This window comes from Leucopleurus acutus (assembly GCF_964270905.1).
Source record: "Leucopleurus acutus genome assembly, chromosome: Y".
NCBI classification, from domain to species: Eukaryota; Metazoa; Chordata; class Mammalia; order Artiodactyla; family Delphinidae; genus Leucopleurus; species Leucopleurus acutus.
Window position 1 is genome coordinate 6,029,904 of NC_139164.1, and position 13,985 is coordinate 6,043,888.

At 45.4% G+C, this 13,985-nt stretch overlaps 1 protein-coding gene across 1 annotated transcript in view; it reads right to left on the minus strand.

Annotated features, from left to right (window-relative positions):
- The window catches only part of LOC309978842 (anosmin-1-like), a gene marked incomplete at its 5' end in the record, with an annotated part of 198,311 nt that extends 184,922 nt beyond the window's left edge, over positions 1-13,389 (minus strand). Inside the window, 2 exons of the mRNA XM_082865488.1 lie at positions 5,437-5,491; positions 13,385-13,389. Of these exons, the coding sequence (XP_082721614.1) occupies positions 5,437-5,491; positions 13,385-13,389 (60 nt within the window). The remainder of the gene's footprint in view (positions 1-5,436; positions 5,492-13,384) is intronic.
- Positions 13,390-13,985: the final 596 nt, after the last annotated feature.

Here is a 13,985-nt window from a genome sequence, read left to right on the forward strand (position 1 = left end):
CTGCGGCGAGAAGCTGGGACTTTGGAGCAGGTGAGCAACTAAGGATAGAGACGAAAAGGCGAGGGCGAGAACCAGGGCAGACAAGAGGAATTCGGTTATCTGCGTGAATGGTTTCAGAGTGCGCGCACTCGGGTCAGCTGGGGAAGGCAGCTGTGGGGCGCGCCTCGGTCGGGGCCGGGAGCGGTTCCCGTGCGCCCACCCTCGGCCAGTGCCCCCGAGCAAGTCCCGCGGGGGTCCTCCCCTCTGTGGCGCCCTCCATCACCCCCCCCCCCGCCCGAGGATCCCGGCCATCCACAGCACCAAGCGTGCCGTTCTCTGAACCTTCTACACACCCAACACCCACACTCCCACAAGCTCTCCTACCCTCAAGCCGACAGAACCTACGAGGACTGGGGGAGATACTGACCCCCGGAAGCCCGCTCAGAGCATCCAAACACGGCGCCTCCAAGTCCCGTATCCCCTGCATCCCTTCCCTTACTCTCCACGCCATTCGTTGGCGAGACCTGGAAGTTCTGGGGCTCCGAACTGGGGCGCGCACAGCTACCATCACCACCGCCTCCCCGGGCCCCAACACAAACGCGCTGGAACGCACGACTTGGCCCAAGTGCCCCGCCCGGGGCTCGAAGGGTGGGCCGCGAGCTCTCGGCCCGCCGAGGGCGAAAGCAAAGCTCGAAAGAGACAAAAGTGTCCTCCCGCGGGCACCTGCGGGGCCGGGGCTCGTCGCGCGGGTCCCCGGGCGCAGCGGTGCGCGCCTCCCGGCCTCGCTCGCTGTGCCCGCCGCGCCGAGGGCCCGGAGCGCCCCGGAGTTTGCGGGACTCGCCACCAGCCCGCAGTCCCGCGCGGAAGTCCCGGGCAACTAACAAACCCACACTCCCACCCTTGGAAGCCACACAACTGCTCTCCCTTCCCAGAGAAACCGCCTTTCGTTTCCCCCTCGGAAGAAGGGAGTTAGGTAAAGATGCCGCAGGCTTCTTTTTCCTTTCGGGAGCAGGGACGGTGCTGGAAAAGAGGGTTCGCGCACCCAGACTGTAAAATCCACGCGGAGGGAAAGACGGATCTGCCGGCTGAGCTGGGCGAGAAGTTTGGGCGGCGAGGCTGGGAGGCGCGCGCCCCGTGCGCACCCGCCGCGGCCCGCAGCGCCGGGGAGGACCCGGGCGGGCGGCGGTTCATACCTGGAAGTGCTGGAAGAAGGCGGAGATGCGCGTGATCTGCAGGCTGAGGCACCTGGAGGCGCAGCGGGCGCGCTGGACGCTCCCGGCCGACAGCGACTCGTCCAGCCGCCGGGCGGCCGTCGCGCCGGAGCCGGCCGCCAGGCATCCCCCGGAGGCCGCCAGCCAGAGGCAGAGGGTCAGGGGCGCCCCGGGCACCATGGCTGCGGGTTGGGGGCGCGGGCGCCGGGCGCTGGCCGAGGCTCCCAGCTCCGCGCCGGGGCCGCACTGCCGGGAACCTCGCGGCCGCCGCAACTCCGCTGGAAAGTTCAATCATTCAACTCCGGCCCCGCGCCCTCCCTGCCAAGGCCCTCCCCGCTCTGCCTCCAGGGGTGGGGTGAGGGTGACAGGCGGCCGCGCCATTGGCTGGAAGGGAAGTGAGTGACGGGGGGCGGGCGGAGGGCCGTGGGCAGGTCTGAGGGGCAGCGAGCCGGGAGCTCTAGCGCAGGGGGGATGCCGGCCGAGCGCCGCCGTGCGCCCCTCTCCAGGTGGTCCGCTCCCACGCAGGTTCCCCCACGGTCCGCTTGCGCTCCTTCCAGCCCCCCTCCCCCACGCCATCCAGTGAACGTCAGGTGCGAGCAAGCCCGGGCCTGGATGTGAGGCGCTGTCTCGGGCAGCAGGGCCTCGGCACCCATAAGGGCATGGGAACAGGCTAAGGAAGGACGGAGCGCCCCTAAGCTGTGGGCTTTCTCCCCGGTTCCCACCCCGGGCTCAGCTCCGCTCATGCTTTCGCTTATCTGAATTTCCCTTTTCCCGAGGAGTGGGAAAGAGCTAAGTGACAGGACTGTGGTGGGTGTAATAAGGCGAGACAGAGGCCAGGCAGGGACGTTTGACTGACACGTCCCTCATCCTCCCTCCCTCGTTCCTTCTTTCTTTCCTTCATTCCCTTCCTCTCTTCCTCCCTTCCTTCCTACTTCCCTCTCTTTTTCCTCCCTCCATTCAGACCTTCCTCCAGTCCTTTCCTTCCCTCCTTCCTGTTGTCCCGTGGAAACCGATCTGAGCTGGCAGCTCATAGACCACCCCCCAGTTTCCTCAGGTGTGTGTTGTTCTAGTAAGCACTACCCGCCCCCTGGTTTCCTCAGGTGTGTGTTGTTCTAGTAAGCACTACCCGCCCAGCCTGAGTGACTTATTCAAGACAAACCTTTCCTACACTCTTCTCCTTGTCTTTGGCCCAAGTCTTTTGATTTGGCCTTTTCAGCAGCAAAATTGCTGCCCCGTCCCCTCTTGTACTCTCTTCCAATGCTCTTTCACCACACGCGTTCTCCATCCCCAGCTAGGGCCCCACCAGAGGAAGAGACGCAGCAGCATCTATGCTACACCACGCCTAACAAAGCTCTGTACTGCCCTGAGCTCCACTGGGAAGTGACTGTGCTCCAGCCCCCTGCCGGTAGGAGAGCCTACAGAGGGCTGGGATATGAGGAAGGCTGTGCTCCAAACTTGGGGATACTTATGTAACGCAACAGAGTCCAAAAGACTCACGCACACTCGTTCGGATGCGGGGCAACTGACGGATACTCCCGTGAACTGGCACTGCCACGTTCTCGTACAGAATTGCACTCGCACATTCCAAGACGCGGTATCTCCCTAAATGCACCACTAAGCGTAGCTAGAGCGTCTAGATGCACACAACCTGCTCAAAGATACCGCGCAAAGCTGGGGTCTTCTTCCCACAGAGCCCGTGGCTTTTCCCAGCCTCCAATCCTGTCCCCCTAAAATTCTGCAGATTTTCCACTCTGAGATTTTGAGATCTTCCTGTTCAACGGTAACAACAACCATCTGCAGTTATCCTATTATACCCATGTTTCCTTTACATCAGCTTACATGTATATTTCTTCATAGAGTTTACGTCAGCAAGGCCAATAAAATTAATTGCTTAGCGTGTTTCCCAATGAGTTGTAAAAACCAGCGTTGTTTTGTTCAAAAGGTTCTGTAGGCAGAGCTGGCCTGGCGGGTGTGTGACCTTGGAAGGATCCATACCTTGTTTAATGCTCTTGCGTCACAACGCTGATGTTAATTTTCAACACCGTCGCCCGAATTTTCATCTCGCCCTAGGTCCCACGAATGACATAGCCGGCGGCACCTGTAGCTTTTAGCGTGACGATGCTGCACGTGAGCCGGAAACATGAAAAATGTAGACATGGGCTCACGTGAACTCATAAGTTTGTTTCAAAGATGCTCAGAACTGTGGATGGAAATCTTTTTAAAGAATGTTAAACATACTCAGTATTGACTAAGAGCAAAGAAGCTAACCGTGGTGACCCCAAGCAGGAAGGCGCACTGAGCCTCAGGTCAACCAACGGAGGAGAGACAGCTAAACACAGGGACTGTCTTCTGAATGTTATCGCTTTCATTCAGGAATGACTAAAAACACTTCCAAGAGCTGCAGTGCCTCCTTCCCACAGGGTCTGAGTTTTGAAGTTAAGCAAATACTTGGTCTTGATGAAGGTAAGGGTATTACGATGCCTGTATTTTCTGATGGTATCTTTCATTTATAACTCTGCACGTTATATCATGAAATTTATATTCTAGAAGGTGAAATCACAGGGACAAGCGTGCTGGCCTTTTACAGCAGCTTCTCAATGTCCAAAGGGATCGCTGCATTTTTTTAAAAAGCGACGTGTGTTCTGCTTATAGGGGTTACATAACATTCATTTCCATGAATAAATGCATTTTATGATAAACCACAAAAGAACATCTAGTGAGCTGCACAAAAAGCTTAGGATTAAACATACAGGCCTGCTTTATTATGCATATGTTAAAATAATACTTGCGGTTATATTGCTTTCTTCTTTTAGAATTATCACAGACATCTTCTGTGATTATGCTGGCTTTTTTTCATGTTATTTATTTTAATTGCAGTTTAAAGTAACTTTGAAAAGGGAAGCATTTTGGTAAAGTCAGAAGAACAGTCAAAATCTACTCTTGTATTCTGCTCACATATGCGCAACTATTATGCAGCTCACCCCTTGAACTGGCACAGAGACTCCCTAACTTTTGACATGACTGGGTAAGCCATACCCTACGTTCCTGAAGACCAACCACATGAGAGGGGAACCAGAAGTACGTAGGGAAGGAATGACAGGTAAATGGATGGGTGGGACTCGTCCAGGTGCCTTAGTAAGAAAGTTAGTATGTCTTTCCTCAAAGCCACGTTGGACCTCACGGTCTGAATTTGGAGAGGAAATGAACCTCATATTGACTTCAGTGGGACTTAAATAGACAAAACACCCATCTATTAAAGAGAGTAGAAAAGGGCCTTAATTGACTCTTGTCTCAACGTATATGAACACAGTTGGACCAGGACGTGTGGTCCATCTCAGTCAGGTTACAGAAGAAACACAGAACCAGGCCCCCATTCCCAGTTTCCAAAAAGTTAGCTATGCTCTTCCTTGCAATTGATTTAGGTTATTGGCTTCTTCTCCTTTTTATACTTTTTTCTTTTTTTTTCTTAAGCAGAGAATAAGAGGCCCCTGAGAGGTTTGTTAAAGGTGCACTCCAAGACTCCACGTGCAGAGATTCTAAGTAAGCACATCTGAGGGGAGGCAGCCCTGGAATCTCAGCTTGGAAACAACACCTCCTGATCCTAGAGCACGTGAGCCACGGACAGGTTTGAGAGAGAACTGATTTAGAAAACATGTGCCCCATTTAAAATGGAGTGGAAGCTTTGATTTCAGTAGCATCTATGACTTTATTTTGTTTAAAGTACCTTTTTTAGGTGTGTGTGTTGATATAGATTGGACACACCTATCTACTTCTTAATGATCATATTGATATATTTTTCCCAAAACGTTTAGCCAAGACACTCTTAGACTCATTTTTGGGGGCCGGCGGCTTGTCTCTTTAAAGGCTTTTCAGCTGCATTCGATAAGGATAAACTGTGAAGGAAGCAAACACAATCTTTGACATTCCCCTCTTGGAAAAGCAAATTGAGAGCTTACTCTAAAACTGGAGAAGGCCAATACTTTAGTTCTATGGCATTTATGAGTTTTAAACCTAGTGTGGTCCGTGGTCACTGGTTATGGGTTATAGGGGACAGTGACGTGAGGGCAGGGAACTCACATATGGTGCCCAGTTTCCTTTTAATTGCTTTCACTGGATGATGCAATAACATGCATCTTCTCTCAGAAACTGCAGTTAACATCCAGAGAAATTAAAATTAATTTTTAAAAATTAAAATTTTGAGAAAAACCAAGAAGCGAGCCATGCTAGAGCCTTGGCCTGTACTCACCTCTACACCTGCCTGCGGAGTTGTCAGAATTTGGTAGCCAGACTCTGCCAGATCTCTTCCTCAACTTGGCTTTCCCCCTCCTCCAGACTTAACTCTCGTCTGCTCAGCTTTGAACTGCATGATCCAGGGAACACAGAGAGAGCTCTTAAAAAAAGGAAAAAGAAACACAGTGAAATGGGGAGCTCGGATGCAGTTAAGAACTGCATGTCTAAATATCAGATTTGCATCCTTTGTAATATGATTTCAGGTAAGGATGGGGTGAACCTCTATGGCGCTGTACCAATCTGTTCCCTGATGGCAAATGTAATCACTTACAAATGAAAATTATAGCTTTTTGCATTGGGTCACTGAATATACACTCAGCTTTTTGGAGAAGGACGCGCATATCCATTTGCAATTATCTGCTTGCTTTTTTCGTCTTGCAATGTAAATATCCTATTTGGAGATAATTTTAGTTTACAAGACGTTCCTCTTCAGCAACATTATAAAAATTCAGATACAGTATACACAGGTTTAAAGGTATTATTTTTAATTACCTCGATGTTTGCTAAGATATTACTAAGAAGTATCAGAAATGTGTTTGGATTACTTTTGTGTGCTGAAGAATATTTTAATGAAAAATTTAAACTTTTTTCTGCAAAATATACAAAGAATTGTCAAATATCACAATTTCAAGCTACTACCACGCTTCAAGAATTTGTCTCCTTGCCCTTTTTCCCTTCCCTCCCCCACAGTCACCATCAATCCATCAATTAGTGTTAAATTTGTTTGGTACCTGTTCTGCAGTCATGCTAAGAGCCTGTTCTAGATTAAGTCATCACTAAAGTTTTATTCTGTCCCTGCAATAATTACTAAAATTTAAATACTTACTAAAAAAATGTATAGGAGCGTGTGCATGTTTATGTTTCAGGGATCAATTGTATGGTGATGGTGATGTTCAACTGTAAATGCATTACCCTCTCAGCCCCAGGAAATTTTAACTGTAGCTTATTTGAGGGCTTTTGTTGGTTTTAGTGTCTTATTGAGCATAACAGCTGCTGCCCGTGCAAGGAACACTGGGTTTTTAAAACCCAGTGGTTTCAAAGAATGCTCAATGTCAGTAGAACTGAACACTTGTCCCAAAGACCAGGCAATTAACTGATTTTACACAAATTTTCCTGTTAGCAACACTACAGTGAGCAACCAGAAAGAGTTAGGGTTCTCACATTTGATTTTATATATAAGCTGTAGATACTGAAAAACATATAAATAGCTGGAAAAGAAATACTACGTAACGGCCAAATGGTGGACACTAAAATATAAAAAGTAACTTGTGTATTTCAGGTTCTTGACATGACCAAAATATTACCACTTTGCCCCCAAACATGCATTTTGAGAAGCATAAGCAAGTTACAGGAAATGTACATTATGTAATTTTATCCCAAATCTTAAATGAGACAACTTTAACTAAAAACCTCACTTCTCACTTCTCAAGGGCCTGCTTTTCATGGGAAATGAATAAGAAATGGTGCAGTAAAATTCATATTTAAAATTTTGTAAAAGTGAGACTTTTTTTTGCTTTTTAAAATGAAGCTCAAATAATCATACTTTTATTCTGAGTTTCATTCCTAAACATGAAAAGAAGCCTACACAGGTGCTCCTCAGAAAACTGAAGCTCTATTCTGTTGAGAGACTGAAGTGGGGCTGTTCTTCTTTGATGTTGTTCAGCCCATGGAAATTTCCACTGAGCCATGTAAATGCCATGGATTCGGAGAACTTTCTGAAAAGGAAAAAGGCAACTTTTAGCAGGAAACAGCGCCACATGCTGGCCATCTACATAAAACATGACGGCAGTCGACAGAATCCTCTGTTTGATAACCTAATTCGAGGACGTCAACTTTAAGGCATCAGTCTGACTGGGATAATCATGCAACGTTCTCAGTGAATAGCAACTAGACTAATTCCACGGTGGACTTCAACACAGGAAAGCTTTCCTCCTTAACTACAGTCACACTGAACTAAACTAGGGAAATGAGCACAGCTGTCTTCAAGTGAATTTTTTTCCCAGCTTTGAAGCACTCCTCAAGCTATTCACTACAGAACTCAATGACAAAGGCAGCCTGTGCGTGAATTCTATTTGAAGTAGCCCCTTTTCCACACACCTTTGCAGCTCACGCATTGCTTGCTTGTTAAGATTTCCTAGAATATGAGACTTAGGTGAATAAAACTGAACACCAGGGGAAACTAAAGCAAATAAAGTTGACAGCCTTTATCTTCAGTGTTAGCAAAACAGAAGGAAGACCCAGAAACTGCCTTTCATCGCTCACTGGCCACCTTACACAAGATGGACCAAGAGTCAAGAGATGAAGATAAACACATTGAAGAATTTGAGGGAAGCACTGTGATACCCTGGGACCGAGGGAAATAGATTGATGAATGTAACTAAGGTCGGAATTAATATTCTTCTCTTCTGGATCTGCAGGGGCTAAAAAAAAAAAGTGTCCCCTAGCACCAAAACAAAACAAAAAACGTTTCGGTTTACTTCCAGGATGTTCTACAGTGGCTAACAGGAACCAGCTGGACGATATTCTGCCCTTGATTGCCTTTGGGTGCTTCCAGGAAGCTGAAATCAAAGGTCGTTCCCTTCCCTCCTCTCTCCACACAGTCGCTTCTCCTGCCCACCCCTCTTCACAGGCTCACACTCCCTCTCACACAAAAGGTTGACTTCGAGCTCCAGACGAGGAATGCCAAGCCTACTTTGCTCTGTGTGCTCCGTTTTCTTAGCAATCTGTGCTTCTCTGGGACACAGAGGGACAAGAACTGGATATCAAAGATGGTAAACGGGGTTCCCCTAGTGTTTAAGCGGGATTCCTAGTGGGAAGATTTTTCTTACAGTCCTGGATGTTGCATCATGTAGAGAAGGTCCTTGGTGACCATGCAACAACTTCTCAGCTCAAAAAGAACTTTCAATCCGTTTCTTTTTCTTCTCCTGCAAATAATTAGTAGCTACCCTTTTGGATGGTCACAGACCACAGTCATCCTGGAGAAATTTATGTTTGACATAATGATATTCGTACCGTTTTTCATATGTGAGGACCGTGCTAGGGGAAGTGTTCAGTTGAGAGAAACCATAGCGGCAGACGTGTTCCTGGGTCACTGATACATAGTAAGAGGAGTTGAGAGGAGTCTGGGATCACTGAGATCTGGCTGACTCTGTCACATTAGCAGGATCTCACTAAGTGAATTACTGCCTCCTGGCGTTACGAACAATGAAAGAAATGAAAGTGATCTAAGCCCCTTCCTGCTTTCAGAGAATTAGGTGCACATGTTCAATGTTAATCAATGTTAATTTAATACCAAAGACTTTTGACCCTAGATAGAGATTTTTCCCTCCCTGCCAAATAATTAACTGAAATTATAGCTGTAACTGTAAAAATTATACAGTTATGACTTCATACTTGCCTCTTCAGATGCTAAGGGACTGTGAGAAATGATGTAGTTTGAAGACTAGAAGGGGTGAAAAATAGCAGTTCGGAATCAACCTGGTGTTAAAATCTCAACAGGGGCAACGAGGGATGTGCTACCTAGGCAAATTCCTTCCCTTCCCTGCGTTCACGTATCTTCCCATTGCAAAACAGATATCATAACAGAAACCACCTCCCAGGATTATTCTGAAGTAGTACTTCGAAAAGATTAGGTACAGACCTTCAGTGAATAATAAGTGCCCAAACTAGGCAAGGTACATATAGCATTCACGGTATCAACCAATGGGTTTATGACGTACGTTTTGTTTTCGTTTTTAACTACTCCTTTAGTATAAATTTTATACCAGGGTTTCCAACCTCAGCGCTATTGGCATTTGGGGATAATTTGCCGCGGGGAGCTTCCTCTACCATGGGAAGCTGATCTGGCTTCCACCCACTAGATGTCAGTAGCATCCACACCCCATCCCCACACAATCGTATCTAACAAAATTGTCTCCCGACAGCACCGTGCGTCCCCTCCATGACTCCCAGCTGAGAACCACTGTGTTAGAGCAATACATCTTTAGTTTGGAGGAGTGAGTTCCCACTAATGGAAAGGTAAAGATGATGTTCAAATGACTTCTGAAATGAACATGAGCTTCTGAATATGAAAACGAAGTCCACTTTCTAAAAGGATTTCTCAAAACGGCTTATTTGACAATATATAAATGATGACAGACTAAAGAGAAAAGCAAATACCCAGGTACAATGACCATCTGCCTCTCCAGGGTATCCAAGACGAGCGGTCAAACCTCCGATGTTATCCAGAAGGAACTCGCACAGCAGATGTGAACACCAGAGCCGTTTTTCTACACCTGGTCAAACACTCTACCTGATCTTAAACACACCTCTTTAGGTGCCTGCTGCATAAAACTTGATCGTTGGGGAGTTAAATGATATATTTTTTCCTCAGTTAACTCTACTTTTGCGTCATCTTTATGGAGGTAAATCTACTAAAAACAGAATTAACTTACATAAAATACAATTTGTACATTTTAAATGAGCAATTTGATTGTTAAGACGTAATTTGCCTTAAAAAAGTATGCAGTTGTGTGACCACCAATATGACTGTGATATAGAATATTCCCAGCACTACGAATAGTTCTCTTAGGCCCTGTTGTATCCATTTCCTGCCCTCGCTCCCAGTCTCTGGCGACCAGTGAGCTGATTTCTGTCCTTCCATTTTTCTCTTTTCCAGAACGTCATACAAACGACAGTATGAAGTGTTGTTTCTTTCTTCTTTTCACGGAGCATGTTGTTTCTGAATTCAACATGTTTGGTGCAGGAATAGTTTATTCCTGTAACTATGTGAGGTTCTGAAAGTATGAGGTGGGGATTCAGGAACCACATAAGAATTATCTGAAGTTATTGAGACCTGAAACAAGTGGAAATTCATCAGGCCACACCCTTCTCTCTGCTTCCCAGCATGCAATTTGGCTGATTTAATGCAGCAACCCTGGTCACAGCTGCCTGCAGGGGGCGGCAAAGGGCTGGGATGCAGCACCAACATTTGCCCCCGGAGTCAGAGATGTGGAACGGGGGCCGGAAGCTCAGTCCCAGGCGAGAGAGCTTCCAGCTCAAAGCTTCAGCCTTACCTTCCAGCAAAACCTGAATTAGGCCCGGGGAAGTGAGGAAGTCCTCAAACCATCATCTGACGTGAGAGAACAAATCAGAGGTTAGATCAAAGGTAAATCCAGAACTATAGAGAAGCATTTCTTAAATAAAACACACAATGCATTCACTTTTTAAAAAAAAGATATATTCAGTTATATTAAAAATTAAGACATCGTGTTCATCAAAAACATCTTAAAGAAAGAAAAGAGACTCATTACAAAGTGGAAGAAAAATATTTTCACCACTGACAAAACATTAGAATGAAGACCAGGGAGTGAATTCCTACAAATCAATAAAAATAGCATAAACAGACCAAAAGAAAACTAAGCAACAGTTATGAACAAGCACAGGCAGACGAGGAAACACGTTTCTAAAAGGCAGATGAAGGGATGTTTGGCATCATTGATGATCAGGAAAGAAATTATCTAAAATAAGACCAGAGCACATGTGACTTTACACCCTTTCTCTCAGCTACAACTGAAAGTCTGTCCATGCTACCTCTCAGAGAGTAGGGGGCTCCACAGAAGCTTTTATTCATTGCTGGTGGGGCTGTAAATTGATGCAATGACTCGGGAAAAGGGCCAGACATCACCTGTAAACAACCAAACCACTCACACAGCTGCTGATCCCTCAATTACACTCCTGGGCAACCCGAGAGAAGCTATTGCATGTGTATTGCAAAAACCACAGGCAAGCAAGTTTTATAATAGCACAGCTCAAATCAGCAAGACCTTGAAACCAACAAAATGTCTATCAGTGGAAGAGCAGATGCATACACATTACGAAGTCGTATACAGCTATCAAAATAAATTAATTACTGAGATGTACATGTTAAAGATCAACCTTAAAAACTGAAAACAACTTGGCAGTGAAAGGAACTGCCAAGAGATTAGTACGGCAAGATATCCTTTTCATAAAGTTAAAGATGAGTAGAATAAAATAATTAGTAAGCATACATATGCAATAAATCTACATTAAAAAGAAAGAAAAAGGGATAGTTGACCTAGATTGCAGGGTTATAGTGAAGAAAGCAAGAGGGTTGGTTGATTGTAAAAGACCTGGCTTGTGTTGTTGGTAATGGGATTTTCTCGTGTCCATTACACTCTTAACAATATCTAATTAAATAGCTAGTTGAATACGTAAAAGGTACCATATCTGGAAAATGGTGAAAATGTCTGGACCACGAATTATAATTCATCCAACTCCATGTTCCTGAAACTTAATTTAAAAATATAATGGGGGAACTTCCCTGGTGGCGCAGTGGTTGAGAATCTGCCTGCCGATGCAGGGGACACAGGTTCGAGCTCTGGTCCGGGAAGATCCCACATGCCGCAGAGCAACTAAGCCCATGTGCCACAGCTACTGAGCCTGTGCTCTAGAGCTCGCGAGCCACAACTACTGAGCCCACGTGCCACAACTACTGAAGCCTGCGTGCCTAGAGCCTGTGCTCCACAGCAAGAGAAGCCACTACAGTGAGAAGCCCGCGCACCACAACGAAGAGTAGCCCCCCGCTTGCACGCACAGCAATGAAAATCCAATGCAGCCATAAATAAATAAATATAAATATAAATAAATATATACATATATATATATATAAAATGAAGTAAAATTCACAGTACCAGATACTACATGTTTATTTAAGCAGCAATTCAGGGCCCAGGTCTTCTAGAGCAATATTAAATGTATTCTTGTTGAAAGAATGAGTCAAAAAGCAATTCTTTTTTTTTCTGAGTACAAAGCCAGAGAAGAATAAGTCTTAGTAGTCGAAAGTTATTCTTGGGAAAAATAAGGAACAAAAAGGTAGCGTTCAAATGACTGAAGAACGTTGACCTTGAGAATGCAATAGCTCCAGACTTTGTAGAACTGTTTCGTGTCCCTAGGAAGACAATATGTGACTGTGAGAAAAATGAGAAGGTAAAAAGTGCAAGACAGGGAACTGACTCACTGGGAGACTATGAGAACTGCAGGGTTTAAACAACCACCGCCCATGGCATGGTCTCCTGTGCACCTCCTGCCTGCCCACTGATAGGGGACACCTTGTTTCTCACCTCTTCACTCACCTAACAGAAAACCGTAAGGCTCATCATCATACAGATGATACTCAAAACCACGGGCTGAATGAGGTCACGTGGGGACCAAGTATGGATATATGTAAAAGGGAAGAGCTACAAGGATTAAAGACCATCACAAGCCAGGAAAATACTTCCTACTATAATAAAGCCTTCCCTAGACTCATGGATTGGTGATGTCTGCAAAACCCAGACCTGTCATCTGGGGAAGGTCTCAAGTAATGTAATATTAGGAAAAGATATGTTCCGAATTGTATCTGTATCAGATATAACCTAACCTAACCTAAATCCTTCTATCAGCCATTTGAGGGTTTTCTGTTACTATGATATTACTGAATTGTTTTCTCCGTGTTTGTTAGACTTATCTTTTGGATTACTTGAGTGAGTTTTAGGAAAGACTCTCTTCAAACATGATCTTTTTCATGTTAGTGGGAAACCATTTATTAATATGATAAAGGAACTGTGATGGTTAATTTCACGTGTCGATTTGACTAGGCTAAGCGATGCCCAGATGGCTGGCAAAATGTTATTTCTGGGTGTGTCTGAGAGGGTGTCTTTGGAAGATATTAGCGTATGAATCAGTAGACTGAATAAAGGTGGCCCTCACCAAAGCAGGTGGCCACCATCCAATCCACTGAGGGCCTGATCAGAACAAAAGGGCGGGGGAAGGGCATTTTCTCTCTCTCTGCTTCTTCTTCTGCTTATGTTCACACACAGTCACATTCCTGGTTCTTGGGCTTTCAGATTCAAACCAGGACCTACGCCATCTGCCCCAGAATTCTCAGGTCTTGGTACTGAGACCTAATTGCACCACTGAGCTTCCTGGTTTTCCAGATAGCAGATGACAGATGGTGGGACTTCTTGGACTCCATAACCACATGAGCCAATTCCTATAATAAATCTCTATCTCTTCTATCTATCTATCTATCTACCTATCTATCTATCTGCCTAGCTAGCTATCTCTATCTGTCTAGCATATTTGTCTATCTATCTATCTACAGTATCATCTAGTTATCTGTTATCCATGTATCTAATCTATTTATCTATCATCTGTTTGTCTATCTGTTTATCTACCTACCTACCTATCTTCTATCAGTTCTGTTTCTCTGGAGAATCCTAATACATGAAAGTCTGCTTCTATTTCTAACCTCATAAGTAACTCTGGAAAAGTCTTGGGCATTGAAGAGAAAGGAAAACAAAAACACAACACTTGCACACTAGCATAAACTTAGTTAAAAGGAAAGTAAATAAACGAATAATCCAACCCAAAACTAAAATGTTTAAATCCAGACCACAATTATTCTAAAAGTTATTTTAAAGTTATCAATCCATAGGTATTTTATGTTCCAGTTTTTATTTATAG